Genomic DNA, 17,129 nt, shown 5'->3' with positions numbered 1-17,129 from the left:
TAGTAGCGCTATAGAAATGATAAGTAGTAGTAGTAAAACATTTTCATATACAGCATAGGGTGTAAGCAAGGATGAAACATATAGATAGGTGAGAGAATAATTTGAATATCACCAGAATTTAGGCACATACACGTCAGCTCTACAGCTGGTGTGTTTACTCCTAAGCACTTAGGTGCATATATATACATGTGCCTACTTTAAAGTAAGCATGCCTATCAGGTGCACAGTTATAGAATTATCCCCATAATGCCCCAGGTGATCTACCCATGAAAATTCAGATTCAAGCACAAACTTACCTCGAGTGGAACATTGTTCAGGTAAGAAAAAGGAAACACAGAATATCAGCTGCACAGAATAAGCTGCCCATGACATGATGGCTTCCTGCACTGAAGGTATCCTGAAGAGAATCACATTTTGATATGACTGATAGAGCCATCATGTGTCAGATCAAACTCTGCATTAATATCTGCCCTCCAGCATTTCTCAGTAAAACTCATGTTAAAACAACCAACATTGCAAATGCATCCCAGAGAAAGATTAATTTCACTGCCTGCTGCAAATTTCCTGCAAGAATAGTAACAATATGGTTCTTGCACACTAATTCATGATTAGAAAACCCTAAAACAGAAACTAGATGCACCCTATTGCAGTGACCTGGTTTTAAGCCTGAAATCTGATGTAGATACAGAAGAACAGAACCCTCACAATCCATAAGACAAGCACAAACACAGCGAAGGTGACTAGAAAACTGGCCAGATGATGTTAAAAAGTTAAAGCATTTATTAACATCCAAGAGAACATTTTTTTAAAAATTGAGTCTAATTTATCTGAATTTCAGATATGTTTACTTAAAACTATTCTCTTCCCTTGCAATGGCTTTAACTAGAAGAATTGTTTATTCTGATGTTCAAGTCCAGGTTTGTAGTCCTCTGCTGCTAGGGTAGGTAGGAATATTTTGTATGTTGGATAACTTTGTTTTCAAATTAAAGCTATTTGTGTACATGTGATTTCTATGAAAAAAAATCAGAATTCACTGTATCACGCCATACTTTCCCTCCCATTAATCTCCTCTTTAGAAATATAAACTTTCTATGGTAGTTTGGTAAAAGTAGCTCCTTTTAGTAATAAACAATTGATAATAATAAAATTTCCTCTTCTTTGAAAAATGTGGTGTGAGAAATCACGTGAAACTATTTTATTTTAAAACGAATATTCTGTTTTTTCACACCTCAGAATATATAAAATGCACATATTACAACAAAACCTATACAATCATAAAATGCAATTACATTTTAACAATTAAATACAATTTGTAATAAAATGAAATACCATGAAATAATATAAAATTTAAAATTGAGCACTACCTACTACAGTCCTTGGGTTTGCAGTTGACCTTCAGTGAATGAAGCCCAGACATCCATTTACCTTATAGTTCATTTATGTCTGTTTCCACTGCTTGCCTCTCAGGGCTTATATATCACTGCATGCATTTTGTAGGGATTCATTTAGAACTAGACAAAATTAGAAGTGCCAAGTTCCACCCTATGAAAGAAAGCTGTTCGGAACTGCTGGAAAATTTCCCAGATGACAGGAGCACATCTGGGAAAATAGTCCAATTGAGAAATAGTTACCAGAATGTAAAAAATAATAATAATAAAAAAGGTATTAGATCATTAAAGCAACACAATTTTACAGGGAAATTAATAGAACCCCAGACTCTGCTTCTTATTGGATGATCCCAATGCGGATGCATTATTTTTATTTTGGGGGGAAATTACAGTCAAAGGCATGGCATTATCTGGATATTTGTGCTGAAAATCCAGGTATTGGCCTGGTGAGTGTCACTTTCTGGGTAGGAGCTGCTGCTACCTGGCTAATGGCCGCTGAATATCGTGGCTAAAATATTTATGTTCATACAACATGCTTTTGTCTTTTGAGGTTGATTTTCGATTCAAAATCAGCTATTAAAATAAAAGAAATCCTGTTTGTTGTAGCATCCTTGAATAAACTTTATAGGGGAAAGGGAATGGGACTTAATATACCGCATTTCTGTGGTTTTTGCAACTACATTCAAAGCAGTTTACATAGTATATACAGGTACTTTTGTGAACCTGGGGCAATAGAGGGTTAAGGGGTCCTTTTACTAAGGTGCACTGAAAAATGGCCTGCGGTAATGTAGGCATATATTTTGGCCGCGCACAGAATCATTTTTCAGTGTACCTGTCAGGGCGGTGCCTAGGGTCTCTGGCGCCCCCCTGCAGACTATCAGTTGGCGCCCCCCCCCCCCCGGGAAAATGATCACGCCCCCCCCCCCCCCCTCCCGGTGAAAATGATCGCTCACCACTTGCCACACTGACAGGAACTGTCAGCAATATTCTTAGAAACAAATTGCTATACATTGCAAAATAAGATAGCAGATGTAAATTCTCAAAGTGGACATATTCCAAACGCTAAAATGAAAATAAAATGATTTTTTTTACCTTTGTTGTCTGGTGACTTTCTTTTTCCGATCATGCTGGCCCAGTATCTGAGTCTGCTGCTATCTGTCCTCTTAACTCCATTTCCAGGGCTTCCTTTCCATTTATTTCTTTACTTTCCTCCTTTCTTCTTCATTTCTTGCTCTATATCCATTTCCAGCAATTTCTTCTCTCTCCCTGGGTCCTGCCCTCCCATCCATGTCCATTCTTGTCCCTCTCTGCCCTTCCCTCCTCCATCCATAGCCAGCAATCCTCCTCTCTCCCCTCCCCTCCATTTCCAGCAATTTGTCCTCTCCCTGGGCCCCCATGTCCATCCTTGTCCCTCTCTGCCCTTCCCTCCTCCATCCATAGCCAGCAATCCTCCTCTCTCCCCTCCCCTCCATTTCCAGCAATTTTTGTCCTCTCCCTGGGCCCCCATGTCCATCCTTGTCCCTCTCTGCCCTTCCCTCCTCCATCCATAGCCAGCAATCCTCCTCTCTCCCCTCCCCTCCATTTCCAGCAAATTGTCCTCTCCCTGGGCCCCCATGTCCATCCTTGTCCCTCTCTGCGCTTCCCTCCTCCTCCATCCATAGCCAGCAATCCTCCTCCCCTCCATTTCCAGCAATTTGTCCTCTCCCTGGGCCCCCATGTCCATCCTTGTCCCTCTCTGCCCTTCCCTCCTCCTCCATCCATAGCCAGCAATCCTCCTCCCCTCCATTTCCAGCAATTTGTCCTCTCCCTGGGCCCCCATGTCCATCCTTGTCCCTCTCTGCCCTTCCCTCCTCCATCCATAACCAGCAATTCTCCTCTCTCCCCTCCCCTCCATTTCCAGCAATTTGTCCTCTCCCTGGGCCCCCATGTCCATCCTTGTCCCTCTCTGCGCTTCCCTCCTCCTCCATCCATAGCCAGAAATCCTCGTCCCCTCCATTTCCAGCAATTTGTCCTCTCCCTGGGCCCCCATGTCCATCCTTGTCCCTCTCTGCCCTTCCCTCCTCCTCCATCCATAGCCAGCAATCCTCCTCCCCTCCATTTCCAGCAATTTGTCCTCTCCCTGGGCCCCCATGTCCATCCTTGTCCCTCTCTGCCCTTCCCTCTTCCATCCATAGCCAGCAATCCTCCTCTCTCCCCTCCCCTCCATTTCCAGCAAATTGTAATCTCCCTGGGCCCCCATGTCCATCCTTGTCCCTCTCTGCCCTTCCCTGCTGCATCCATAGCCAGCAATCCTCCTCTCTCCCCTCCCCTTCCAGCAATTTGTCCTCTCCCTGGGCCCTGCTGCTGCCCTCCCATCCATGCCTCTCTGCCCTCCCATCCATGCCCTCCCATCCATGCCTGTCAGCAATTCTCTCCCCTGCTCTGCCCTCTCCCCTCCTGTCCAGTGATTTCTTCTCTCTCCCTGCCCTGCATCCATACATGGCCAACAATTCTCCTCTCCCCTGACCTCCCCCCTACATGTGGCAGTCTGCAGCGTTTTTGCCAGGCAGCTCTGGCTCTCCCTCCTTCCTTCCTTGGTTCCCGCTCTGGCTCCCCGATCAGCACCCCCCCCCCCCCCCCCGCGTTTTAACCTTTACGCGATGTCAATCAATGAAGAACGCACAACAGACTCGTTTCCAGCTTCTCTCTTCACACAATGTCCCGCCCTCGCGGGAACAGGAAATGCATCATCGCTGACGCTGAAGGCGGGACACTGTGTGAAGAGAGAAGCTGGAAACGAGTCTGTTGTGCGTTCTTCATTGATTGACATCGCGTAAAGGTTAAAACACGCGGGGGGGGGGGGGGGGCTGCTGATCGGGGAGCCAGAGCGGGAACTAAGGAAGGAAGGAGGGAGAGCCAGAGCTGCCTCGCAAAAGCGCTACGCTTGTGAGGGCAGCAGGGACGTCCGAAGTCCACGATTGGGCTGGGGCGCCGGGGCGAGGGTAAGCACCGGGGCGGTGCCCTCCAGAGGTGGGCGCCCCCCTGCGGCGCTTACCTCGCTTACCGCATCGGCACGGCCCTGGTACCTGTAAAAAAATGCCTTTTTAAATTTTTGCCGAAAATGGACGTGTGACAAAATCAAAATTGCCGCTCTCCCATTTTAGATCCTTACCACCAGCCATTTACCTAGCGGTAAAATCTCATGCGATAATCAGGTGGTAATGACCTACATGCTCCAAATGCCACTTGGCGCATGTCTGATATGCGCTGCCAAAAATAAAAATTATTTTCAGATGTGCGCCAAAAATAAAATTACTGCAAGAGCCACATGGTAACTCCATTTTGGGCGTACATAAACGTTTATGCGGCTTAGTAAGAGGGCCCCCTAAGTGACTAACCAAGAGTCACAAGGAGCTGCAGTGGGAATCAAACTAGAGAGTTGCACGGGGACAGAAATCTTACCCATCCCCGCCCGTCCCTGCTGGAATCTTACCCGTCCCCACCCATCCCCACTGGAATCTTACCCATCCCCATCCATCCCCGCAAAAATTTAAACCATCCCAACCCGTCCCCACCCGTCCCCGCAAGAATTTAACCCATCCCCACCCATCCCCGTAAGAATTTAATAGTACATAAAAGAAAGATCCAGTCAGCTCCCTCAGTCTCTTTCTGGATTTGAGCCACAGCACTGTAGGCAAGGAAGGAACGGAAGTTGGAACTTGGAACACTCTGGTGCGCACATGTAAGATTTGTCTCTGATTCACTGGCAGTGTGAGTGTGTGCTGAGAGGCCGCCACATGCACGCGCCAGTAGGTCAGGTTACATCTGATTCTCGTGCCTGTGTCAGAGCTGAGGTCTGTGCACCAGCCTGGGAGCAAAGAGGATTAATAGTAACATAGTAAGTGACAACAAATAGACCTGAACGGTCCATCCACTCTGCCCAATAGTCACACTCATGATCAATTCATCATTAAATCAACGAGTGTGATATTATATACTTGATTATGGTCTTTCTTTCGTGTTTCTGGAACAAAGACCACAGAAGTCTATCTGGCCCCATCCTTATGTTCCAACTGCCGGAGTTGCCATTGAAGCCCACTCCAGCCTATTCATGTACTCATTTGTGGGACACAGACCGTAAAAGTCTGTCCAGCACTGTCCTCATGTTCCAGCCACTGAAGTTGCTGTCTAAGCCCTTTCCAGCCCATCCTACACCAGATTGCCATGTATGAGACACAGACCATACAAGTCTGCCAGGTATCAGCTCTAGTTCATCACAGTCAGAGTTGCCATCTAAGTGTCACTTGACATATCCACACACATGCAGCCATTTAAGGTTAGCTTTTATATAACTTCCATTTTCTAATTAGAGATCCTCTGTGTTCATCCCACACCTTTTTGAATTCCGTCAACATTTGTGACTCTACCACCTCCTTAATGGAAGACTTTCCACATTTATGCTGTTAAAGCAAGGAAGAAGAGGAGGAGGAGGAGGAGGAGGAGACAGCACTCAAATCAATTGGTATTCGGTAGATGAGAGGCTGGTGCAGGTGCAGCTTACACTTCCACGGGAAGCCCACAGAACTGGTTCCATCCCCGCGGGAACCCCGCAGGAACTGCCTCCGTCCCCACGGGAACCCCGCAGAACTGCTTCCATCCCCGCAGGAACCCCACAGGCACTGCCCCCGTCCCCGCGGGAATCCCGCGGGTTCCGCGGGATTCCCGCGGGGACGGAAGCCGTGCAGCTCTCTAAATCAAACCCAGTTCCCCAGGATCAAAGCCCACCGCACTAACCACTAGACTACTCCACCAAGTGTGCTATAGATTGTACTATTAATTTACAATTCTTTTCTCTTATTGGCAGCAAGACTAGCCCTTTTGTTCTTATTCCTAGGTTTTCATTCTCTTTATTTTTGTCTTCAAGTATTTGATGTCTTATATCTTTAGACTTTGATTTGGAGAACATGATGGCCTGCATTTTATTGTGGTCACCTGTCCCCTTCTCCATCATTTAACAAAACAAAACTTCCCCCAAGTCCACTTTTCCACAGTTTTGTGCAATATTCCTGCTTGATAGGTTCCATGTAGGCTCTGACACTGACCAGAAGGTCAAGATCCCTGATAACAGTGGGCATGGCTACATAGGAAGTTTTGCAATAACTTTTCTACACATATCTCCTCTATGACAGATGCAGCAGAGGAAAGAGAGCATTTAATCATTTTTCTTGATGAAATTGAAACCTGAACTAAGAACATCAGTCCTGACACTCTCTGTAATAACTTTTTATCCTATCTGCTTTTAAAAATGTTGTCCTGTCACTGTTAATGAGTTCTAGTGAAGGCTGTGATGATCTGCATGAGACCCCAGCTCCTGCATCATAGACCAAGCAGTAGGGTCCCATGAATACTCCTTTTATCAGGTCTGCGTAAAATTAAAGCACAATTCAAAATGCAAGAAACCTACAAATCCATTTGTTTGTATGTCTTTTGAAAAACCACACTTTGGGCTGTATTCAGATAAATGGCACTCAAAATGGCATCTTTCCTAGAACTACACTTAGTACCGATTTCAGTGCCTAACTTTAGCCACCAAACTTACGCCTGCTGAAACTTAGTATAAATGCTGGTGCCCAAGCTAAGGGATCCTTTTTACCAAGCTGTGTGAAAAAGGGCCTGCACTAGCAACAGGGGCCATTTTCCCCACGCGTCAGGGACCTTTTTACTGCAGTGGGTAAAAATACACCAGACACATATGGCCATGAGGTAAGAGAACTCTTATGGGCAGGGAAATGGGTGTTTCATGGGCATTCAAAAATTTAGGCGCCTAGTTATAGGGCCCCTAAGTGTGCTGAGGCCTTATTCTATAATTCTGCTTGCAACATTTCAGAATGCCCATGACCATGCCTCTTTTGAGTTATGTGCTGAGTTAAGTACCATGCCTTATAGAAGTGGTTCTCAAACCTGGTCCTGGAGGCAGCTTAGCAAGTCAAGTTTCAGTATATCCACAATGAATATTCATGAGATAGATTTGCAAGATTGGAGGCAGTGCATGCAAATTTATCTCATGAATATTAAATATGAGTATCTTGAAAATCAGACTGGCTGGGTGCCTCCACATCCAAAGTTTAATGAGTGTCAATTAACATCAATAATTGTTTGTTAGCACTCAATTATTGATGTTAATTGGCTTGTTAATCAATTAATTTGTGTACGCATCTTGAGCGCATGCACAAATTTGGCCGTGCAATTCTGGGTGCCATACATAGAATCCAGGGGTTTATGGCTAGTTAATTTATTTGCTGCAACAAAATACAAATTAAGAGAAGTTACAAACTAAGAGAAAAATATATAGAAAGCCTTGTCAAATAGTGCTGCATCCAAAGCAAGAGAGTGGAGTTGACCACAACATAGGTTCAAGGACTCAACTTTATTAAGGACTTTTGATAACGTTGTTCCCTTGAACCTACTTCATGACTGACTCCACTCTTTTGCTGTGTTCATTGACACTGTGCTGTTGACTCCCTCTAACTTTGTGTGAAATAATGCTATGTGCCATTTGCCAGATTATTAGCTTTAACCATCTATACTTTTAGTTCCAGGTGTTTTTGCTTGTACACATTTTTCTTTGAATATTTGTTTTGTCTGAAATTGCAGGAAATGAGGCCTTTTGTTGAAAGATAATCTATTTCTAAGTTATGCAACTGAACAAGGAGTCGGCATCCTCTTGTCCCAGGTTTTTGAAATCTGTGTATGCAAATCTGTATCATACAGAGGGGCATAATCGAACGTTGCTGGCGAAATAGGTCGCTGGTGATCTATTTTGGTGGCAGCGCAACAGCTGGCCGGAACTGTATTTTCGAAAAAGATAGCCGGCCATCTTTTTTTTTCGATAATATGGTTTAGCCTGGCCAAATGCCAGAGTTCGCCGGGTTTGAGATCGCCGGTTTTGTTTTTCAGCGATAATGGAAAAAAATGCCGGCCATCTCAAACCTGGCGAAATCCAAGGCATTTGGTCATGGGAGGAGCCAGCATTTGTAATGCACTGGTCCCCCTGACATGCCAGGACACCAACCGGGCACCCTAGGGGACACTTCTAAAAATGTTTAAAAAATGCACAAATAGCTCCCAGGTGCCTAGCTCCCTTACCTTGGGTGTTGAGCCCGCCAAATCCCCCCCCAAACCCACTCCCCACAACTCTACACCATTACCATAGCCCTTATGGATGAAGGAGGGCACCTACATGTGGGTACAGTGGGTTTTGGGGGGGGTTTGGAGGGCTCAACACTTAGCACCACATGTGTAACAGTTAGGGGGGGGGGGGTGGACCTGGGTCTGCCTGCCTGAAGTGCACTGCACCCATTAAAAACTGCTCCAGGGACTTGCATACTGCTGTCAGGGAGCTGGGTATGACATTTGAGGCTGGCATAGAGGCTGGCAAAAAAGTGTTTTATTTTTATTTTTTTTAGTGTGGGAGGGGGTTGGTGACCACTGGGGGAGTATGGGGAGGTCATCCCCCATTCCCTCCGGTGGTCATCTGGTCAATTGGAGCACCTTTTTGAGGCTTGGTCTTGAAAATTAAAGGACCAAGTAAACCCGGCGAAATACTGTTGAACGCCGTTTTTTTTCCATTATCCGCAAAAGCAGGTAATCTGGTAGCCACGCCCATGCCCGCCCATGTCCCACCTTCGCCGCCAACACGCCCCCTTGAACTTTTGCTGGCGCGGCGACGGGAAAGCAGCGATGGTGTCAAAAACACCGCTTTCGATTATACCGATTTCACCGCTTTTGCGAGATCGCCAGCCATCTCCCGATTTATGTTGGAAGATAGCCAGCGATCACTTTCGAAAATAAGCCTGACAGTGTCCATAGAGACCAGAAGCTATCTACTCCTGAAAATATTGACTTGCTGGCATGGATTATCTGGTTCATATTTTGCCCTAATTTTGCCCAAAATATACATCTGCACCTATACATGGCAAAGAAATCTATTAAGATTCTTGAAAAGACAATTGAGGGGGTCTTTTACTAAAGCTTAGCTCGAGTTATCTGCAGCAAGGCCCATAGGAATAAAATGGGCCCTGCTGCAGATAATTCGAGCTAAGCTTCAGTAAAAGATCCCCTGAGTAAATAATACATATGAAGGATATAGATAAGTGCCATGTAGCATACAGGACTGCTGCAGTGCATAAATAGTCCTTCAGCTTCTCCATAATAAATTTAGGAAAGTTGTATGCATAAGTTATAGAATAGTGTTGGTAACTGGTGCTAACCAGTACTAATTATCAGTAATCCTCAGATTTTATATATGGCGACTAAATGTTCGTGCACAAATCAGTGCCAATTTGTCCATGTAGCTTAATTGATTAATGCGCCAATCAGCACCACTAATTGGCTGCTAACAACCAATTGTTGGTATTAATTGGCCTTAATTGGAAGTTACACACACACCATATTCTATAACGTAGAACGTTTAAAGTATAACGCAACTCCTATAGGAGGCAATTCTATATATGTTGCCTAAAAAATCAGCTCCAACTAAGCATATTCTATAATCAGCACCTGATTATAGAATATGCTTAGTTGATATTTCAGCGCTGATATCTGCGCGCATCCATTTATGCCAAGCGAAAACCTGGTGTAAATCTCAGCACATAGATTTAGGCACACTGGGCCATATTCTATAACTAGGCGCTTAAATTTTGGAATGCCCATGAAACACCCATTTCCCTGCCCATAACCACGCCCCTTTTTGCCTCCACATGTTAGAAGTTCAGCGCACATCATTACAGAATACACTTAGCGAGTTGTGTGCCTAAATTCTAATCAGTGTTAATTAGAGCTTATTGCTTGTTAAGTGCTGTTATCAGGGCTCATTAACTTGTTAAACTAATTAAGTCACACGCAGTATTATAGAATCTACTTTGATTTCACACCTAAATATAAGCACATTATATAGAATCCGGGGGATAGCATATAATTTCAAGGGGGGCATGTTGATGTGGTGTTTAAGGGGCATTCATATGAGTTATGTGCATTTTTATAGAATACACCCGATCTGCGCCTAATTTACACATCAGCATTTACACCTGGTTCCAGCAGGAATAAATGTAGGTGACTTAAGTTAGGCACAGATTAGGCACTTAGACCCTAATCTGTAAAGTGCAAATACCCTTTATAGAATAGCGCTCAATGCATAATTTTTACCACACCAATTTTTTGGTGCAATTTACTGAATCTAGTCCTTTATGCGTAACTACTCTTAGTTGGAATCCTGCAACTTAAGCGTTCCATAGTGTGCAATTGCATGGGTGGTGGTGGTGGGGGGCATGGAACTGAGAGAGGCCTGGTCTGGTCGGGGGGGGGGGGGGGGGGAGGTGCCTAACTGTAAAGTCTCAATATCTTGAAGTATAACCTTGGCACACCAGCACACACCTGAAGTCTCTTTCTTTTCTGAAGTTTCCTTTATTGAATAAATACAGATAATTTACTCACAGTCAGATGTTCAGAAGTGTTGCCCCAGGGCACAGAAAGTAATTCTGAGAGCTGTAACAGTGGTTGGAGGTAGAAATCTGAGGAGATGCAGCTCTATTGCAGAGGTGAGCAAATAGTCAAACAGGTAGAAGTAGCTCAGAGCTGGGTGACTGGAGAGTGCAATATCTCATTAGGAAGATATATATATTCTTACTTTATACCGCCTTGAGTGAATTCCTTCAAAAAGGCAGTAAATAAATCCTAATAAATAAATAACAGTTACGCACACTGATTATAAAATACTACCAGTTATGTGCCTAACTGCCTACAGTTTACATACACAAAATATATGAAAAAGATAGTATCCCCCCAAAATATAAACAATATAAAGGGAAGCACCAAATTATAAAATTATAAAGTTGTGAAAGAAATGGTGACTCTTAGTTATCTAAGCCATGATGCCCATGTGTCTAAGGCTCACTAAGGCAACAAGAACTCTGAGCCCTCTATTTAAGGCTCTCACATTTGGTGCCCAGATACATCCTTGGGTACATCATTAGTGTATGTGTGAAAATGTGATTCAATAATACTAAAACATCCCATACTCAAAAATAGTAAATGAACCCCAAAAGAACAACAAGACTCCAAAATGCAAAATGTCACAATAATCTAGTATAACGTCACAGTCACTCTAAAACAGTACTTATCTGAAACTCAGCAGATTGGTAGTGAGACTCTCCAACCGTTGGCTCTGCAGAGCTCCATTTTGTAATCTTCCTCAGGAACCCCGATATCGAAAAGAGTTGAAGAGAAACTGTAACTGGAGTCAGATGGCTTTCAAAAATGGCGCTGGAGACAAGAGAGAATGCCAACTCGATTTCCTCAGCCAGATCACAGCAACTTAGATGCAGTCAGTCAGGTCACAATCTGGGGCTCCTGTTCTTCCTCTCCTGCTGGGACAGTTTAGGTACAAGCATTCACTCCAGCCACTGAGCTAGCAAAGGTGTGCACGCCTAAAATTAGGCACGTAACCATGTGCTAGTATTCTATAACAGCAGTTACGCATGTAATAGAATTCATGCTAAGCATGCCTCATCCTGGCACTTAACTTTAGGGAACCTACAGAGAATTACCCTCTTAGTGAACTTAATTGACAAAGCATTACATCAAGCACACAATAAAACATGTAAGCAATAAACTTGGGATATTCATTTTAAGTTATGATCTCAGGATTCAAAATCTGCAACTCTGTCTCAGAGATGAGAAACATTGGAACAGGCCTCTTTGCAAGTGAAAGTTGTGCAAACAGATTTGTTCTGAAATAAAATGGGAATCTATCAGTGGCTAAAAAATGTAGAATATTCTCCATCGTCTCTGAACTTGAGGATTTCTCCAAAAACAGCTTTCTTATTTCTACCAGAACTCTGTTGGAAATATATGAAAAGATGTTGAAAATATCAGAGGAGGATATCCCCTCTACTGGGAAAATATTGTATCTGCCTATAGGTGGAGATGGAAGTATGAGTGATATGGGTTTGAGGAGTTAGACTATGCAAAGATCATTTATGCTGACATTTTAGATGTTTCAATAATTTAGAGTACTGAGGCCCTTTTAAAAAGGCGCACCAAAAAGTGGCCTGCAGTAGTGTGGGCGTGTGTATAGGATGCTCGCTGGACCATTTCGCCAGCTTGTCTGGAAAAAAAGGGGGTTTTGGGGGGCCAGGAAATGGATGTGCGGCAAAATGAAAACCAGTGTGTCTATTTACGACCTGAGCCCTTAATGCCACCCATTGACTTAGTGGTAAGGACTCATGTGTTACCCACGTGGCAGCCGTCCAGCATGTGCCAACTGCCGATTACTATTGGGAACACCCCCACAGTAGAAAATAGAATTTTTACCGTGCGTTTTTGGTGCACACCAAGTTCGGAATTACCGCTGGGTGCACGTGCTAGCCGGGAGATGATGACAATTTGATGCATGCTATATGTGCATAAGAGGGTCCCCAAATTTATTAAAGGCTTTCTATCGCACTCATTGGACAAAGCACCTTAGCAGCACACAAGCTAAAATAATTCGAAAAAGAGAAGAATAAGAGAAAACAAAATAGGAGGAAAGGAGGGAAGAACTACATAATTCATGATAAGATAGTGAGGGTGAGGATGACACATAGGGGGAAAGCCTCCATACTTAAAGAGGGAAAAAAGAGTAGTGTTTATTGGAAAGCATCCTGAAAGAGAGAGGTTTTTAGATCAGACTTGAAATGCTGGAGGGTGCATTGTATTTATTTATTTATTTATTTATTAAGTATCCACTTGTACAGAAAAGTGACTGTCATGAAATAAAAAAAGATATTTCAATAGTAATAATTAAACAAATCAAGAACTATTCATCACTCAAGTCCCCATTAATGGATCCAAGACTTACAATGGAGAAATACAAAGAAAGAACATTAGCAACTAAGGTGTTACAGTCAGGATAAAGAGCAGAATATAATTGATATTTACTCTCCCACTACCCTTTTAGTAACCAGAAAAGCCAAAAGGTGGGAAGGCTCAAAGAACATATATTTAGTGGACTTGTATCTAATGATGCATTTACAGGGATAATGCAAAAAAAGGTAGCTCCAACTTGGAGAACTCCTGGCTTCGATAGCAAAAATTGCCTACGATGACGTTAGGTATCTCTAGCGGCATCAAGAATAACTGGTATTTTATAACCCAAAACAGCTTTTCCTTATTTTTAAAGTGCATACCATACCATATCATACCATACATGTATTTGTATCCCGCCTATACCAGCACAAGAATCAAAGCGAATCACAACAAATGAATAAGGCAAGCCTAAAACATATCAGAAATCCTTCAAATGTTTGTTAAACATATAAATCTTCAAAGGTTTTCAGAACAACAAATAGTTAGTTAATGCCCATATTGATACTGGAATAAAGTTCTATAAACTAGTAGATTGATAACTGGGGGGGGGGGGGGGGTCTTTTACAAAGGTGTGCTAGCATTTTTAGCACATGCTAAATACTGGAGATGCCCATAGGAATATATGTCTTTTGTTATTACCCAACTTGCATCAACCTCTTATCTTTATCTTTACATGCTACTTATAGGGTATTGAGTATTGGATCCATCAGACCTTCATGACACCAGGCTATATGTATGTGAGCCAGGCACTTTTTAATGGTGGGCATGTATTCATCATCTATCCCCATTTTTTATTTTTTATATTCTTTCTTTTTACTTTCACCTAACAGTAAGGTTTTTGTAATCAAAATTACACTTAGCTTAATTGCAGTTGAAGTAGCGCTATTTCGCTATTTCGCTTTTTTACTTTTTTCTTTTTTTCTTTCTCTTTTGTATTAATCATCTCGGAGACATCCACTAATCCGAGATGATTAATACAAAAGAGAAAGAAGAAAAGCGAAATTGTCTAATAGCTCTTAACTGATGAAGCTTAAAATAAATTTTTCCCAGATTTCTTAATTAGCTTTCCTTTGTTAGCTGAGAATCCAATATAATACCTAAAACCCTACTAGAGATCTCGAAATTCAATTGTTCCCCAGTTGATAAGACAATTTTATTAGGAAGCTAAAAAAAAGTTGAAGTAAAATACAATTTTGTTTTAGTTGTATTTAATTTCAGTAAATTCATAGAAGCCCAACTGTAAGTCTGTTCTATACAATCTAAAATCAACTTGCAACCTTTCTCAAACCCTCATTCTAAAGGTATCAAGATAAATATATCATCTGCATAAGATAAAGCATAAAATTTGAGGATTCTAAAATTAACCCAATGTTAACAGTGACCCCTGAGGAACTCCAAAGCAAGAAGACCAGCATTTTGAAAAATTGCCCATCTTTTTTCCTTTATACTTTCTGGGGTTTTTTTTAAACCTCTAAACCAATTTAGAACAACTCTAGTACAACCAAGATCACTTAATCGATCCAGTATTAATACATGATCAATAGTATCAAATGCTCCAGAAACGTCAAATTGTAAAAGGACAGGTGGAATTTTACAACTCAATAATGTTTTTACTGTAGTAACCAGAGTTAAAAGTAACAATTCAGTGCTAAGCATAGGTCTATAACTATATTGAGTACTATATAATCCTTGATAGAGGTATATAAAATACTGAGTGGAGTGGAACGGATTTGATGTGAATCAATTATTTACTCTTTCCAAAAAATACTAGGACTAGGGGGCACGCAATGAAGCTACAAAGTAGTAAATTTAAAACGAATCAGAGAAAATATTTCTACCCTCAACATGTAATTAAACTCTGGAATTCGATGACAGAGAATATAGTAAAAGCACTTAGCTTAGCAGGATTTTAAAAAGGTTTGGATGGCTTCCGAAAGGAAAAGTCCATAGACCATTATTAAAATGGACTTGGGAAAATCCACTGCTTATTTCTAGGATAAGCAGCATAAAATGTATTGTACTGTTTTTGGATCTTGCCAGGTACTTGTGACCTGGATTGGCAATTGTTAGAGACAGGATACTGGACTTGATGGATCTTCAGTCTGTCCCAGTATGGCAACACTTATGCACTTATGTACTGTTTGAGAGGCCACCAAGGATTCAATTAATTTTATACTAGCCACCAAGCACAAATTAGAGGGTAGCGACATCCTCATTAACCAGGTGTATTGTATTTTAAGATGCTTGGGCAGTGAATTCCAAAGCTCAGAAGACGAGGCTGAGAGACCAACATTGCTGCTTACTTTTATTTTTCACAAAACAGAAATTCTGTGCTGAAACTGTACTTTAGAAATTGGAATTATTCATGGGGTTCAACAGTTCAGCTTTTTCCTGATTTATCCTGAGAGATGCAGAGTTGAAGGAAGTTCCTTGAGATGGGCAGTGAAATTTTGGCCCTAGGGCAGCTTTTTTATTTTTTTAGTTTGCTTTGATTTCCTTGTAAATGTATAATAGGATGTCATGATGTTAAATATGTTTTCTTTGAACCCACCCAATTATGGGCTTTCCTGGATAGTAGACAGTCTAATAAGCAGTGGTGTAGCCAGACAACCAATTTTGGGTAGGCCTGAGCTCAAACTGAGTGGGCACCAAATTTTCTATCAGCCTCCACCCTCTGCTCACTCTCCACCCCTACCCCGGCACTTCCCAAATCAAATTATAAATACTTCAGAAAATGAGGATCCCCAAGGTATGTCAGTTGAAGACGTCCTCTAAAGGTGGCCAAAACTTCCTTTTACCAAGCTTGGCAGACAGCAGAAACATCCATGAGCCACCGATGCTAGCACCTCACATGTGCTTAGTTGATAGTGGCTCAAAGATGCTGCTGGCAACTGCAGAGCTTGGTAGAAAAGAATTCTGGTCATCTTTGGAGGAGGTCCTCAGCTGGGGATGCTTGGGGATCTCCACCAGCTACAGCAAGGGTCAAGCTGGTGTTAGAAATGCTAGGGCCCAGGACAGAAAATAAAGGGGGCCTCTCTTTCTTCCCTCTGATTTTCCCACCTATTAGTACTATCCAGGGCCGCCGAGTGGGGGAGCAGGGGGGACAAGGTTCCCCGGACCCGGGCCTCCATGGAGGCCTGGCACCAGGATCAGGCTGCCGGCACTGCAGTCCCTGGTCTCACCTGCATGCCCTCTGCTCTGTCCGCCATTGGGCCCCCTGCATTAAAATCAGCAGCGCTTCAGCTGAGCTCTGTTTGGAAAGGCAGATCACCTCCCTTCGGGCCCTCCCTGTGTCCCGCCGTCACTGAAACCGGAAGTTACATCAGACGAGGGCAGGACACAGTGAGGGAAGGCCAGAAGGGAGGCGATCTGCCTTTCCAAACTGAGCTCAGCTGAGGCGCTGCCGATTTTAATGCAGGGGGCCCGAAGGCAGACGGAGCCGAGGGCAGGCAGATGAGACCGGGGACTGCAGCAGTGGGGGGGGGGGGGGGGCGGTGAGGGCATCGGCGGTGGAGGGAGGGCGGCGGCAGCAGCGGGGGGTGAGGGCGGCCTTGCCCCAGGCCTGGCATAATCTCTCGGCGGCCCTGGTAGTATCCCGTCATCATACTCTCACCAAATACAGAACAAGGGATCACAAATTAGAAATGAAAACACAGAGACAAAAATTGAACTGGGAACCCCAAGAATTTAAACAGCATGTACTTTAACACTGGAGAAATAAAAAGGGAAATGCATTTCTTTTCTAGTGAACACAATACAAAGACATCTGCTATGTACATTTCCCAAAGCTAACATGCTTTTGCCTACCTTTGTTGTCTGGACATTTAATTTTTTCGATCATATTGGTTTCAGTTTCTC

At 43.1% G+C, this 17,129-nt stretch overlaps 1 protein-coding gene across 1 annotated transcript in view; it reads right to left on the bottom strand.

Annotated features, from left to right (window-relative positions):
* The window catches only part of PRG4 (proteoglycan 4), an 87,676-nt gene extending 71,196 nt beyond the window's left edge, over window positions 1-16,480 (bottom strand). Inside the window, exon 1 of the mRNA XM_030206755.1 lies at window positions 16,454-16,480. Coding sequence (XP_030062615.1) covers window positions 16,454-16,480 — 27 coding nt within the window. The remainder of the gene's footprint in view (window positions 1-16,453) is intronic.
* Between the last annotated feature and the right edge of the window lie 649 nt (window positions 16,481-17,129).

This window comes from Microcaecilia unicolor, chromosome 6, assembly GCF_901765095.1.
Source record: "Microcaecilia unicolor chromosome 6, aMicUni1.1, whole genome shotgun sequence".
Taxonomy (NCBI): Eukaryota; Metazoa; Chordata; class Amphibia; order Gymnophiona; family Siphonopidae; genus Microcaecilia; species Microcaecilia unicolor.
This window is presented reverse-complemented; position numbering and strand designations above follow the sequence as displayed.